Source organism: Urocitellus parryii, chromosome 4 (genome assembly GCF_045843805.1).
Source record: "Urocitellus parryii isolate mUroPar1 chromosome 4, mUroPar1.hap1, whole genome shotgun sequence".
NCBI lineage: Eukaryota > Metazoa > Chordata > Mammalia > Rodentia > Sciuridae > Urocitellus > Urocitellus parryii.
Window position 1 is genome coordinate 174,885,261 of NC_135534.1, and position 14,930 is coordinate 174,900,190.

Sequence of the window (14,930 nt, forward strand, 5' to 3'; positions counted from 1 at the left end):
TCTGTTCATTCCTGAACCAGACTCTAGTGCTGAATTTTATGAAGGTTCAAATAAGCAGTCACTCATTTATACTATCTCATCTACCTCCCAGTAGCTTGTCTTGGTACTGATACCTTTCGTACTTGCCCAGAACACAAAAAAGACTTGATTTAATTTCTTATCAGTATTTGAAGGGGAAGTCAAGGAGAGAGAACTGATTGCCTACAGTCTTTAAGACCAAGTTTGGTAGGCAAGTCAGTATTGATTCTTACAGTCTTAGAAGACAGTATTCTTATTCCTCTTTAACAGTTTGATTCTGATTGAAATTATCCTGCTGCTTTCTGATCTGAGTGCACTGTTTTCCTTTTTCACTAGCTACAGGATAAGTGTCAAGCCAAGATCCAGGGGTATGTACCAGGTTTGGAGACCGCACATGAGGTCAATCCAGGTATCACTGTGGGCTAAGCCCAAGCCATCAGCCAACAATAATTGCTAGAAACAATCCAAAAAGAGCAGACAGGCTGTTGCCTTCCAAAGCAATCTGTACTAAGCTTCCTGACGAGAAATAAGGAGAAGAAGCAGAGAATCAATCCCTTCAGACTCTGAGAAAGAAAATGAAGCGATTATTGCAAGAGTCAGAGGAAGAAATCATGGTCACCTTGGGACCTTCCTCCAGGCTTCCCCCAGATAAGGCTAAGGCAGAGACTGTGTGTGGCATCAAGAGCAAGTCCTCAGGCCCTACTGGATCCTTACCAGAGGACAGCTCCCTACTTGCATGCTGTGGGTCAGCAGCCTCAGCCATTGGTGGAGATAGAGATGGGGACTTGGCCCAGCTTTGCAGCTTTGGACAACAGGCCAACAGCCAACTTCCTCTGGGCTCTACAGGTTGTGTTTCAGGGTCTGGCTCTCAGGACCTCTCATCTGCCAACTTTACCACAAGTTACCAAGTGCCCTCAGAGAGGAACCAAGCCAAGCCCCTTTCATCCAGAGGCTCTGTCCAAGGTTGTAACCGTGAACGGCGAGAACCTTTGGGGGATGTAGTAGAATATATCATCAGAGAGCTGCAAGGCATCAGCCGTCTCCAGACTGAGATTGCTGAGCTTCAGCAGCACTTGAGCCAAGTTCGGGGCTCAGTGGATGAAGTGTCTAGCTGTGTAGACTCTGTACTCAGTGAAATAGAAGGCTTGCATGTTGGCAGCAGTTCCCTGGCTAAGGTGTGTGAGGGGGAAAAGGCCCAGGAACCCCATGTGGAAAAAAATAGCGAGGAAGCCATGCTTTACCTGTATGGACTTCCTGAACAAGATGGGGAAAATACTATGGAACTGGTGGATAACTTCCTAGCCAGACACCTGTGTATAAATGGCATGCAGTGCAACAGATACATCAAAGAGGCTTATAGGGCAGGCAAAGCCCCTGCCCCTAGGCCCACTGTGGTGAAGCTTGCCCATCTAGAGCATAGAGACTTCATCTTGCAAAAATCCATCCTTCTGCAAAGTGCAGGGGTTCAGGTTGCCACCAGAGAAGAACCAAGCTGGACACAGGACTATAAGAATCCCCCGAAGGAGTCTTTATCCTCTTTTCAGCAACTTCAGGATCACAGTAGGAATTCTTTAAATAAGAATAAACCAGTTCTTCAGATGAAATCAGGGGACAGAGAACCTATAACAGGATCAAATCAGATGAGATCTCAGAACCAACATAGAGAACACCAGATTCCTAAGCAGCAAGACCCTTGCTTCCTAATGAAGAATAATTTATCAGAGCAAAGTAATGTGTCTAAGTTAGGGGATGAAATAAAAGGAACATTAGGAACATTCCAGATTTTCAGTGGCACCTGTAGTGAACTGTCAGGGAGAGAGGCTTCTTTGTCTCCTCTCCATCAACTTGAGAAACCTTCTCTAGTGTTAATCTCAAAAGAGGAAGATAACAGGAAATCCCAGTCTTTCAAAGAGTGCAGCCAAGAACTTGAAACCTGTAAAGTAGCGAAATTAGAAAATGATTGCAGCCATAAAAATGAGGCCAGCAGCTGCCTGTCACTCTCTGAGTTGCTGAAGACAGAGAGGATAAATACAGAGGACAAGCTTCTGAGTTGTGAAGCTGGACTTGATATTCTGAGCTCAAAGCAACTAGAGGACCTTTTGGCAGACAAGTCCAGAAAGTTTGCAACTCTAAGCTCTGATAGCATGATGGAGGAAATGATCATAGGGCCTGAAACTTTCAGTAACATGGTTCATATTGACCTGAATGAAGAGGAAGAATGTGCTGCTCGGGTCCTTAAGGATGTCTTTGACAAGTCCTCTTGTGTTCTGGGTGGCTCCCAGGAGGATGAGGATGTGGAAATTAAGTTTCACACAACGAAGCTAGGCCGAGCAATTCACCACTTTCGTTCAGCTCTGCAGGGGGTATTTCAGAAGCTGGAAAACAGTGGGTCCATTAGTCTTGAGGACCTGGAAAGTAATGAGAGTGGTTCTCAGTCAGAGAACAGTGATCGACTTCTTGGGACAGTGAATTCTGGATGTCCCCAAGATTGCTCCATAGAGAGCCCTGGGAGTCAGGGTAGTGAAAGTTTGCTCAGTATGATCTCTGGAGGATTGGGCATATCTGCACAGGAAGACCAAATCCCTCAAGACCCAAGCAACTTTTCTCTTGCTTCTAATAACTCACCTCTTGCTTATTCATTGCCCACTATTGCTCTGGCCCCGCATCTGGGAAGTGAGACTTGTTCCTGGCCTGAATCTCCCAAGCAAGACAGACTAAGCCTAGAGCAAGTGTGTGCAGAGACCATTTACCTCAACAAGTGCATCAATAATTTTAAAAATGTTCTGAGAGAGAAAAGACTGAGGCAGAAAAAACTTTTGCACGAGCTAGTACAAAAGGCAAACCATCTCTCGGTAGAAGACATGCCCTCAGGTATTCTGAGTCTCTATGTAATGATTTCCCAGCTGGCTCCATATGGATCCTTCTGGACTGCATGGGGTCTAGTGTGGTGGTGGGTTTCACCAAGTAAATGGGAGGTCTAAACTATTGGAGTCAGTCCTTAAGCTAATCCCGTGGGAATTGGAATGAAAGAGGTTTCTGTAGCAATAGGAATTAAGTTGAGGTGTTTTCAGTTTGTTGGGTGGACTGTACCTTTACTAAAAGGGCAGATGAAGTTTACAGCTGCAGGACTTTTAGGATATTCAGGTGTAAAGTACACATGGGAGTGAGAAACAAGAGAAGGGGATGAGACATATTGTTCAAAGGCACTAGAAGGGCCAAGAAAGAATCCTGTGTTGTGTCTTCAAATTATTCTCCGTGGTTTTCTGGTTGAGATAAGATTGTCATTTCCTCAGCACCCAATAGGGCTTCTCTACATCGTAGGTCCCTGTAGTAGTTTTTTAATTCCATCCTGCCTTTTTCCTAAGTATCAGCTTTACAAAACAGAACTTTATTTCCTTGGAATGGCCAGGAACTGCTTATGCTTCTGACCCTGTGCAAGGGCCCTATTGCCCTCTATGGATCATATTCCCTCTTCTCCTTCTCCAGGTAAAGGTTGCTTACCTGAGAACTGGAGAATAGAATGGTTTTCTACTATAGGGAATAAGAGAACCTTTTCTAGGCAGTATGGAGATATGTTGCTTTAAAATTTCTTCTTCCAATCAAAAATTAAATATAACCAAAGAGCATATGCTGTATTTATCCAGTTTTAAATGTAAGTGGAGTTGTCCTCGTTTGCGTATAACCTGATTAATTTTCCTAAGGCAAAATTAAAAGTATGAGGCATGTTGGCAAAGGTGTGAGGGAAACAGGCACTCCTGCAGGGCTGGTGGGATGGGAGTGTAAATTGGTCTAACCTCTAAGGAAAGCAATGGGCAAAATTCATCAGCATTACACACACACACACACACACACACACACACACACACACACATATATATATATATCCTTTGTGCCCTAAGCCCCACTTTCAGGAATGTAACCTGCAGATACATTTTCACATGTGGAAGTGACATATGTACGAGAGTATTTTTGAAGCATTATCTTTAATAGTAAGGATTAAGAACAACCTAAGTGTTCATTAAAGTACTAGTTAAATAAATTATTGGCATATCCAAAAATGGAATACAGTATCATGTAGCTATAAAAGGAACGAGGTAGCTCTTGACTCAAATGAAAAAATATCTAAGGTATCTTGATGTGAAAAGCATAGAGCAGAACAGTATGTATAAGATGCTTTCATTTGTATAAAAAGGGGAAGGAAAGAAACACACACCCCCATAGTGTCTGCTTGTAGTGTATGTATAGAATATCTAAGGAAAGATACAAAAGAAACTCTTGCATCACTTAACGACAGGAATACATTCTGAGATATGCATTGTTAGTTGATTTTTTGTCATTGTGTGAACATTATAGTGTCCTTACATAAACCTGGATCATATAGTTTACTATACACCTAGACTGTATGGTATATGCATTATATTATTAACTGAGATGTCATTATGTGATGCATGTCTGTGTATGGTTGATCATGGTGAAAGGTATTAGAGGAGAAAACAAATGAGATGGAATGGATTTTTCACTGTACATCCTCTTATATATATTTTAGAACTTAAATCATATGAATGTAGTACTCAGTTATAAAGTTAAATTAAGAAAATCATATCACTCTTCCTTTCAAATATCCCTAGAGCAACTCCTTACAGCTGTCCAACAACAACAACAACAACAACAAAAATGTCTAAATTCCTTCACTTGGCATTCAAGGATACTAAAATTGGTATATACATTTTCAGGCATATCTCCCATTATTCCCCTATATAATTCCTAAAAGGAAATTTTACTGGCTTACAAATTTGCTTTGTTCTTTCTATTCTCAGCATATTCACAGATATATGCTTCCTTCTAACATAAGCTACTGTGTTTACCATTTCATCCTAGCAAAAGTTACTTGTTCTTCAACACAACAGCCAAAACATCACTTCTTCCAGAAAGCTCTCTGAAATTTCATTGCTGTAAAGGATCTCTCTTCTTAGCTTTATAGCCTATTTTGTCGAGGCAGTAATTCCTTACAAACTCCTTAAAGCTTGGTGGGAGCTGATACTAGCATGAGCATCAAGGGTACTTGTGTCTGACTCTTCAGCTTGGAAATGCCCTTTCTGGCCTGACATCCTGTTAGGTGATGCAGGAGCTTGTGGTACCTGAGGTAAGCAGATGGTGATAGCAGTGGTGATGATGAAAAGGAGATTTGGGAAGCACCACTGAGAAAGCAAGTCAGGCCAGGCATGGTGGTTCATGCCTGTAATCCCAGCAACTCGCGAGACTGAGGTGGGAGGATCTCAAGTTTGAGTCCAGCCTCAGCCTTCAGACCTTGTCTGAAAATAAAATTAAAGGGCTCAGAATATAGCTCAGTGGTAGAGCACCCATGGATTCAATCCCCAGTACCAAGAGGTGAGAGGGCAGGGGGAGGCAAGCAAGATGTGGTAATAGTCTGAGGTCTACAGAGGGAAGGCTGGAGGGAGTGCCATTATTTATTTACTACATACATCCTTTCCATAACCCTTCCATGCTGGTTTGGTTCTCACTTTAGCACTGTTCCATAGAGCAGGGTAAGCATACAGACCAGGCTCTCACCAACATACTCCTTTTATAGATTTCACCAGAACATTTTCCCTAACCTAGTAAACTGATTCAGAATCACAGTGGCTGCTAACCATGACAAAGTATTTGATAAATCAGCTTTCTCCACTGCAATATTTGAGACTTTTTAGGGCCCAAGTTTACTAGTTGTAGCTTATCATTAAGTTGAGTTCTTATTTTTCATCTTTTTTTGTGTGTGCTTAGCATTGTTTAAGTACTTACCTGTGCTTTCCATTCCTGCCAATCCACCAGAGTAGCTGGTCAAGAGCACCAGATGACCACCATATTGCCAAAGTGAGGGTTCATTTTCGATCCTCCTTTTAAGCAGTCAATCAGCAACTTGACACAATTGATGATGTCCTTCTTTTATTGTAAGACCTTTTTTGGTGGGGGAGGGGCAGTACCAGGGATTGAACTCAGAGGCGATCAACCACTGAGCCACATCCCCAGCCCTTTTTTGTATTTTATTTAGAAACAGGGTCTCACTGAGTTGCTTAGTCCTTGCCATTGCTGAGGCTGGCTTGGAACTTGCAATCCTCCTGTCTCAGCCTCCTGAACCACTGGGATTACAGATGTGTGCCACAGTGCTCAACCATTGTTTTTATTTTTTAAACAATAGTCATCACAATTAGAATGAAGTAGAACACAGAAGTTTTAAATTTTGATGAAATTCAATTTATCCATTTTTTCTTGTGTTGATTAAAATTTTTGTGTTGTTATTTAAGAGACCTTTGTTTAATCCTTAGTTACAAAGATTTAATCTTTCTTTCCCCCCTGAGAGTTATATTTAATTAGAGCAGGGTATTAGCTGTTATATTTAGATCTGTGATCCATTTTGAGGGGTTTGTGTGTGTGTGTGTGTGTGTGTGTGTGTGTGTGTGTGTGTGTATGTTGTAAGGTAGGGGTTCATCCTCATTTTTTGTGCCTATGGATATTTAGTTGCCCAGCATGGTTTGTAGACAAAGACCATCTTGCTTGGGGATATAGCTCAGTGGCAGAATACTTGCCTAATGTGCATGAAGCAATGGATTCAATCCCCAGTACCATGAGAGAGAGAGAAGAAAAAGAAAAAAAGACTATTCTTTTCCCATTGAATGGTCTCAGCACCCTTATCATTGAGGTGAAAAACCAAGTGACTATAAGTGGACTTTCAATTCTATTCCATTGACTTTCATTCTCTTACCTCAGTTCTTTCTCAGTTTTCAAGAGATTGAACCCGGGCTCCACCCAACCCTTTTATTTTATTTTGAGATGGTATCACTAAGTTCCCTGGGCAGGTCTCAAACTTGTGATCCTCCTGTCTTGGCCTCCCAAGAGGCTGGAGATTGCAGGTGTGCACTCAATGCCAAGCAAGTTCTTTCTTTTTGAAATGACTTCTTTATTTAGCTTTCATAATGCTTCTCTGTCTTTGTTTTCTTTCACCATTATTCATTATCCCTTTTTAGTTATGTTTGCTAATCCTTGCTCATCTCTTCAACCTTGTAATATCCCTGGCTTCAATCCTGCCTTATTTTATTCATACTCACTTCCTAGTTGATAATACTCCAATCCCTAGAGCTTCATAGGCATACTGAATTTATGTGTCCAGCTCATACATCTTCCATAAATACCAGACTCCAAACCTATGTAACATTCCCATTTTTATGTAAGTAGGCGTCTCAGATTTCTTTTTCCCCAGTTCTCTTTTTTTCCTGTAGGCCTTCCTTACCAGTAAAGGGCAAAGTCATTCCTGACTCCCCCCCCCCATTCACAACCCTCATCCAATTCAGTCTTCTCTGCCTTTAAAAAAAAAAAAAATCCTGAATTTTGCCACTATTTCTGCCACTATTATCCTTGTCCAAGCCACTATTTTCTCTCATTCAGATTATTGCAGTTGTCTAAATGGTCTTCCTTTTTCTGTGCATGCCCCTCTCCAGTAATTTTTACAAAACATAAGTCAGATCTTATTACTTCTCTGCTCAAAACCTTCTAGTGATTTTCTGTTTCACTTATTTTCTTCTACTTTAATAAAATCTTCACTCAGGATGAAAAACAAAGTTCTTCTAAGGGCCTGTTTGAACTGACACTTTATTGCAAACTTGCTGTTCCTCACACCAATTATGGTCTCACCTCAGGCTTTGCACTTGATTTATGTTCTGCCTGAATACTTTTCTCCTAAGACTCTGTGATTTCTTTACTCATTTCCTTCAAGTCTCTGCTTAGATATAATCTTATCAATGAGAACATTTAATAAAATTTTAATACCAACTCTTAACATAGTCATCAGGAGCCATTATCTTTTTTCCCTTACCTGAATTTTTTTATCACAGCCTTTATCACATGTGACATAGTATATATTTATTTCTTTTGGTGACAGAAACTAGAAATGGAACTAGAAATGCCTGTTTTGAATTTTGGCTTTGCCACTTGCTGTGACTTGGGGCAAGTTTCTTAACCTCTCTGATCTTCAGTTTAATCAATAATAATAACAAAAATGGAAATAGTAATATTATTTACTCAGTGGGGTTGTTGTGAGAAATAAATGCGTTTACTAAGATAAAATTAAGTGTCTGGTTAGTGTCACCTACCATCATATTTATCATCAGCACTTACATTTGCTCCTTCTACTTTAATAAAATCTTCTTAAGATTTGGGAATATTTTTAGTTACTCTTGCATCACTAGCACCAAGAACACTGCCTAATGTGTACTAGGTTCTTAGTATTTAAATCCTTGCAATAACCCTGGGAGGTAGCTGTTCTTACCTTCTTATAGATAAGGAAAAATAGGTTCAAATAAGTTGAGTACCTCAAGTCTTTGACTCCCAAGTCCAGTGGAGTTAAGATTGTTTTATTGGGCATATTGGTAGAAGTGTGGGTGAGCAACTATGTCAATTTCTCATAAAGTGGATTAACTAGAAGAGTGAGATTACTTGTTGGAGTTAGGGATTTTTTTTTTGCAAAGCAATTGTTCTATAGATGTTATAACTTAAAATGAAAAATAAATCTGAGTGGGAAGATCTTAAAGCATTTTAGGAAATGAAGAAGCACAAAATTATTATTAACAAGAAAAGTGTTTGTCCAATGGTTGGGACAAACTGAATAGCTAGGATGGCAGTTCCTTGGGTTCTGGAAAATGGTACAGGACACTGATGAACAGATTTATATTTTCTCTGTCTTTATTTTAGTTTATGTTTTCTAAGTCCTAAAATATGCAGGTTTCTTTTACTACATACAAATGCCAAAAGCTGTGATTATCTCTCAAGCTATAAAGGTAAAATCAGATGTATAATGCTTGCTCTCAAGAAGTTTACAGAATCTTTGCTCATAAGAAGTTCTCAAGCCTGGCATGATAGCTCCATGTAATCCCAATGACTTGGAAGGCTGGAACAGGAGGATTATAAATTGGAGGCCAGCCTAGGCAACTGAGCAAGACCCTATCTTAAAAAAAAAAAATTAAAGGTCTTGGGATGTAATTGAGTGATAGAGTGCCTTTGAATTCAGTCCCCAGTACTGAAAGAAAAAAAAGTTCTCAAGAAGTTCACAGTTGTCAAGAAATATAAAGGAAGATGTTTATATAGACAACTGCAGTAAAGATAGTATTGACAACATACTGTCACAGAAGTGCACACAGAGTACCATGGACACACAGTCTTCTAATTCTGCCTTTTTGAGGAAGGCAGATAAATTTCATAGAAGTATTAATATTTGAGCTAACTCTTATAAAGAGTTAAGTACTGGTCTACTCAGTAGACATGAGGGGTATGAAAAGTAGATGTGCAGGATGTTAAAGATATGATGGGCAATGGGTGGGACACATGAAAAAGAACGGAAGAAAAGTAGGTTAAATTAGTAGGGAAAGTACAAATGTTGAAGCATATTATGAACTATAGTAAAAGCCATTGATGCAATTAAGCAAAGAAAAAATGTGATCTAGGCCAGCCATGGTGGTGCGTGCCTATAATTCCAGCAGCTTGGGAGGCTGAGGCAGGAGGATCATAAGTTTAAGCATAGCTTTAGCAATTTAGCAAGACCCTGTCTCAAAAATTAAAAGGGCTGGTAAAGTGCCCCAGGGTTAAATATTTGGTATTAAAAAAAGGGAAAGAAAATAAAATGTTATCTGGATATGGTGGCATACACCTCTGATCCTAGCTACTTGGAAACTGAGCAGGTTCAAGGCCTGGCTTTAAAAAATAAAAAAGGATGGGGATATAATTCTGTGGTAGAGTGTCTCTGGGTTCAATCCCCAGTACAAAAAGAGAGAGGGAAGGAGGGAGAGGGAAAAAAGGCAGTGTGGAGTATGGATTAGAGAGGAGCAAGTCACTGGACAGGGAGGTCAGCCTGGGATGTCTTGTTACAGATAATAGACAATGCCAATCTAGACTAAGGTAGTGGCAGTTTGGAATGAAGAGACGGAGAGAATGTTAGAGATATTTAAGAGGTAGACTGTAGAGGGCTGAGTGATTGACTGGATAGGGATAGGGTGGAAAGAGAGGAATCAAGTGTCTGGCTGAGAGGTCTTAGGTCTCAGATACAGGAGGAGGAATTTAGAAGTGGAAAATGTAAATTTAGTATTTGGACATGTTGAATTTGAACTAAGCATGGGATATCCAGGTGCTATTCAGTAGGCAGTTGTTAAAGTGCTGGGATAAGGTAGGGATCTGAAGGTTAAGTATAACTACTTTAAGAAGTAGAAGAGAGATCTTACTAGTGAGATGGAAGGAACTTGTCAGGTGATACTGAGAACTCAGTTGAGGTTAAAAATCTGCATTTATTTGCTCTGATTTTCATCAGTATTTTAGTAGAATTTGTCTAGGCATGATATTATAAATACCAATGAGAAGGATGAGTAGAACTTAGCTACACTAGCGGGGCTTGAACTCTTGCTTGGGTGGGCATTAGGGAAGTCCTTACAGTGCTATTTAAGGTTGATGGAACAGAATGAGTAAATATGTGGCATTTTGAGTATGTGACTGTTTGGGAAACAAGGCAATTACATTATAGTAAGCTTCTATGATGTCAGGAAGGGAGTGGGGGAGAATCAAATCATGGGAGACCTTGCTGGCCTTGTCAACTGATTGGATTTTATTCTGTAGGCATTATGGGGAAATATGGGGGAATAGGATTCAACCAAAATAACTTTGACATGATGTGAAAAATGTATTTAAGACAGTGGAGGAGGAAAGAAACATTTCCAATTTGAGTCATAGGGTCAGTTAAAGTGTTCCATGCCTAATTTTTCTTATTCAAAGGGAACAGAATATATATACTGGGGAGAGTGGGATGTAGATGTGGAAGAGATATGTCCCTGGTGCAAGAAGTGTCATTCTGCTACACTGTTCTTAAGGCTTCCTAGTCTTGAATTCATTCTTCTATCAGGACATGGTACATATTGGGTCATCATAAATAGCTTGAAAATTTGGGAACTATGAATTAGTTTTTTGGTTTCTCATTTTTACTAGTGATGTGATATCAGTGGGTCTTGAAAAGAAAGCGGGGAAATGAGGAGAGCTGATGGGCTCCAGTGGTGGACTGCTGTTATTCTTTTCTGTTGTTATTTTTGTGGTACTGCAAGTTGAACCCAGAGCCTTGTGCATGCCAGGCAACTGCTTTACCACTGAGCTATATACTCAGCCTTTATTTTGAGACAGGGTTTTACTAAGTTGCCCATGTTGACCTTAAACTTACAAAACTCCTACCTCAGCCTCTCAAGTAGCTGGGGTTACAGGCATGTGCCATTGTGCCTGGTTTGAAATTTTTTTGTTTGTCTTAGAGAGCTCCACTCAGTGGCAGAGACTTCTATTTACAAAGAAAACATTGTGGATGATGAAGCTCTTAAGAAGCAGTTCAGATTCTTGTTCTCCCCTACCCTTTGCATAGTGTTATAAGACATAACCTCAACAGAAAAGGCTGTCAGGGAAATTAGATGGTTACAGTCTACAATTGAAGCACCATGCAAAAGAAGAGGTAGGAACAATGGTGACCATATATATGATTCAAGTTTCCTACCCAAGATCAATGTGAGTCATGGAGAATACTTTCTACCAGGCAACACTAGTTTGTTTTTTTGTTTTGTTTTGTTTTGTTTTGTTTTGTTTGTTTTTTGGGGTTTTTTTTTTTTTGCTGCTGTCATCCCTTTCAGGAGTTACCTGTGTTAACTTGGACAGATTACAGAAACTGTTGTTGGAGGAAGTCCCATATAGGATCAGCTGGGTAAGCTGGCATCATTCCCTCTCAGCTGATGGACTCTGTTTGTTTCGTTCATCTTTTTGTTTCCATTGTCTATCTAGAACAGCCACTAGCACTGAGAAGTTAATGATAAATGTTCAGATAAAATGGATGTTGACACACTAAAACTGAGACTGTTCTAGTCTGTTTGCTTATGTTTCCCATGCTTTTGGAGTCATGTCCCATACTACTATTGACCAAATAAAGCTTGTGCCATCAACTTGCTATATTCCAAGTTGTTGGCACTGAATGTGATACATAGGACAGAAGCAACAAGAGACTACATCAGTAATTCCCCCAAATCTCCTCCAGATCGTACTCTGACCCTGCCAGGAAGAAGGATTAGTGCTGTCACCTGGGCAATGAGGCCAGAAGGGCAGAGCACACTCACACTCTCAGGGGTCCCCAGCTGGTGAACACCAGGGCAAAACCTACTGGGGACAGAGCAAAGTAGACACACTTGAAAAAATCTCTAGAATTTATTTACCTATATACCTGTCCTCTGAAGAATGCTTATATGGGGCTTATACACACAATTGCGAGAAAGCTCTCATGAGCAATTTAGAAACTAAGGAAACCAAAGCACCCTAAACAAGGCATAACCTTTTGTTGTACCTTGACTCAGGCTAGGGCCCATTTCTGACAACTTAGGATCATTCTGGTTATAGTTGTGCCCCAAATTACACTTTTCACCTAGTCTGAGCAGGAAGGACTCAGAAATAGAAAACAGTTTTATAAATCTTAATCTGTATACTGTCTTTAGATCAGGAAGCTCCATCTGTGGCCTAGAGGGTGCTGAAGTCCCTGATGATTAGAAAGGGAATAATCTTTGGACATTATTTGTCTCCTATTATAGTTTGCTTGAGTCCTTCTGAAAGTGTCCTTTTCCTTTGAAAGTATTGTTCTGGGCTGGGTACAGTGGTGACACCTGTAATACTAGCAGTTGTGGAGCCTGAGGCAGGAGGTTCACAAGTTCAAGGCCAGCCTCAGCAACTTAGCAAGACCCTGTCTCAAAAAATAAAAAGGACTGGTGATGAATGTAGTTTAGTGGTAAAATGTCCCTAGGTTCACTTCCTGGTACCAAAAACAAAAAAAGAAAGTAGTTTTCTGGATTTGATAAATTACCAGACCTGGGGTTATAGTAATCTTCCAGATTACTGCAACTTTTTGCCATCCCCCTGACCAGCGCGGGCAGCTGAATTAAGATCGCTTGTGTAAATCTGCAGGGACAGAAAATAAAACACAGACATAACTTACCTTTACACAAGCTTACCCTGGCTCTTGGCCTCAGGCTCCCCAAAAGGGAGAGCAAGAGAAAGTCATGAGAGGCTGACAAGAGAGAGGGAACACTTTCAAAAGTGAGGTTTTATTGGGGGAGATTCTTATTCTTAGAAAGTTCTATCTAAAAAAGACCAGAAGGAGCAAGACTACAAGGGAACAGGTGAGTGTAACTCAACCCTAGAGGCACGCCCCACAAAGAGAACCTCTTTATTATGGGGTGGGGGACAACTGAGTCACGAGTCATGGCACTACAGTGCCAGACTACAGTGATCTTTCAGGTCCCCTTGGCAACAGGACTGGAAGGCATGGTTACTCAAGGTGGCTCCCCCACAACTTTTGTTAGGATAACAGCCAATTGGTGCCTCAGGGTCTCTACCCTTTTAGCATCTTGGTTCTGACCTTGACCCCAGGCCATACCTTGGTCTCTCTTAATTTAAAGGGTCTAGGAAAACAGGTTAGGGCTCACTGGACAAATGCATGACCAGCTCTGAATTGCAAAATGGAAAGGGCTCAGCCATCAGGCCTTGGGGATTTGAGGACTTATTCCAGATCCAGAGTAAGCTCACATGGCTTTGTAGGACTCAGTAGCTCAGATAGTCTGTTGGAATAGTTCTTGGTAACAAACCTGGTCTTGTGGCCCTGGCAATCCTGACCCTGAATGCAGACCACTTTGCAAAGGGGAAAACAATAAGTGGAATCCTCAAGCAGACTTTGTTGTTTGGTTTAAGTAGTCTCTAGGTTGTTCAAATTAAAATAAGAAGCCATACTGGGCACAGTGGTATACTTCTCTAATTCCACTGGTTCAGGAGGGTGAGACAGGAGAATTGCAAGTTCAGAGTCAGCCTTGGCAATTCTGTGGGATCCTGTCTCAAAATTAAAAATTAAAAAGGGCTGAGGATATAGTGGTAAACTGTCTCTGGGTTAAATCCCTAATCTCCCCCCCCCATTTCCTCCCCCCCAAATAAATAAAAACCAGAGGCTGGCAAACAAAGGTGGTAAAAATTCTGAGACCCAGGGCTGGGTCAGTGGTAAAGCACTTGTCTCACGTGTGTAGGGCACTGGGTTCAATCCTCAGCACCACATAAAAATAAATAAAGATACTTTTTATTCATCTACAACTAAAAAAAAAGTAAAAAGAAATAATAATAATAATTCTGGGACCCAGTCAGCTGGGCGCTGGCCTGCCCAGAAATCCAGAGGTCCTCTCCTCTCCTCCATGTCCCTCAGGATTAACTAGCATTTTCTTTGGGTTCCCTGCTATAGGACTGAATCTACTAACCTTTATACCCCTTTCCCCCCCTGCTCTTTCTCTCCTTTGCAGAAGGAAAGCGAGAAGCCCTTCAGGTTGTGCCTATGGCCCTTTGGGTCCTTTTTGTGTCTATTCTCCACTCTGCCCTCTGAGTACTGTGTGTGTGTATGTATGTGTGCATGATCTGTGCCTCTGAGCTGTGGCTCATGCAGATAGTCTGTTTTCCAGAAAGAAGTTTGTATGCATGCTTCGTGCTGTGTGTGCTCCAGCTGACACACCTGGAGCTCAGTGAGAAATGTGTGTGTGTACTGGCACAGATGCACATTCAATGTAGCATGTGTGTGTTTACACTTGTACTCAGTCCGACTTCCCCAGACACTGATTGTACTCCTACTCTACACAGTGTGTGTTTCTTTTCTGCCTGTTGCTGCAGACTCTGGCATACACTATAAACCCTGGCTGAGCCCAGCATGCGCACATACTTTGTATTTGAGAGCAAAAGTTGCCACAGGCATTTTGTCCCTTTGCTTGGGGCCCCAAGTGTGAAATTGCTTTGTGTTTCTGAGCAGGCTTCCTGACCTCTCCATGGGCACAAGCTTC

General features: G+C 41.0%; 1 protein-coding gene across 4 annotated transcripts in view; it reads left to right on the top strand.

The window, feature by feature from the left end:
• Unc13b (unc-13 homolog B) overlaps positions 1 to 14,930 on the top strand; it is a 207,274-nt gene that overhangs the window by 157,677 nt on the left and 34,667 nt on the right. For 2 of the 4 annotated variants that reach the window (XM_077797060.1, XM_077797061.1), the window contains exons 1-2: positions 594 to 2,889; positions 14,403 to 14,425. The exons of the other annotated variants lie outside the window; for them this stretch is intronic. In XM_077797060.1, coding sequence (XP_077653186.1) covers positions 594 to 2,889; positions 14,403 to 14,425 — 2,319 coding nt within the window. Of the gene's footprint in view, positions 1 to 593; positions 2,890 to 14,402; positions 14,426 to 14,930 lie in introns of those variants that run through there. 4 annotated transcript variants of the gene reach the window in all.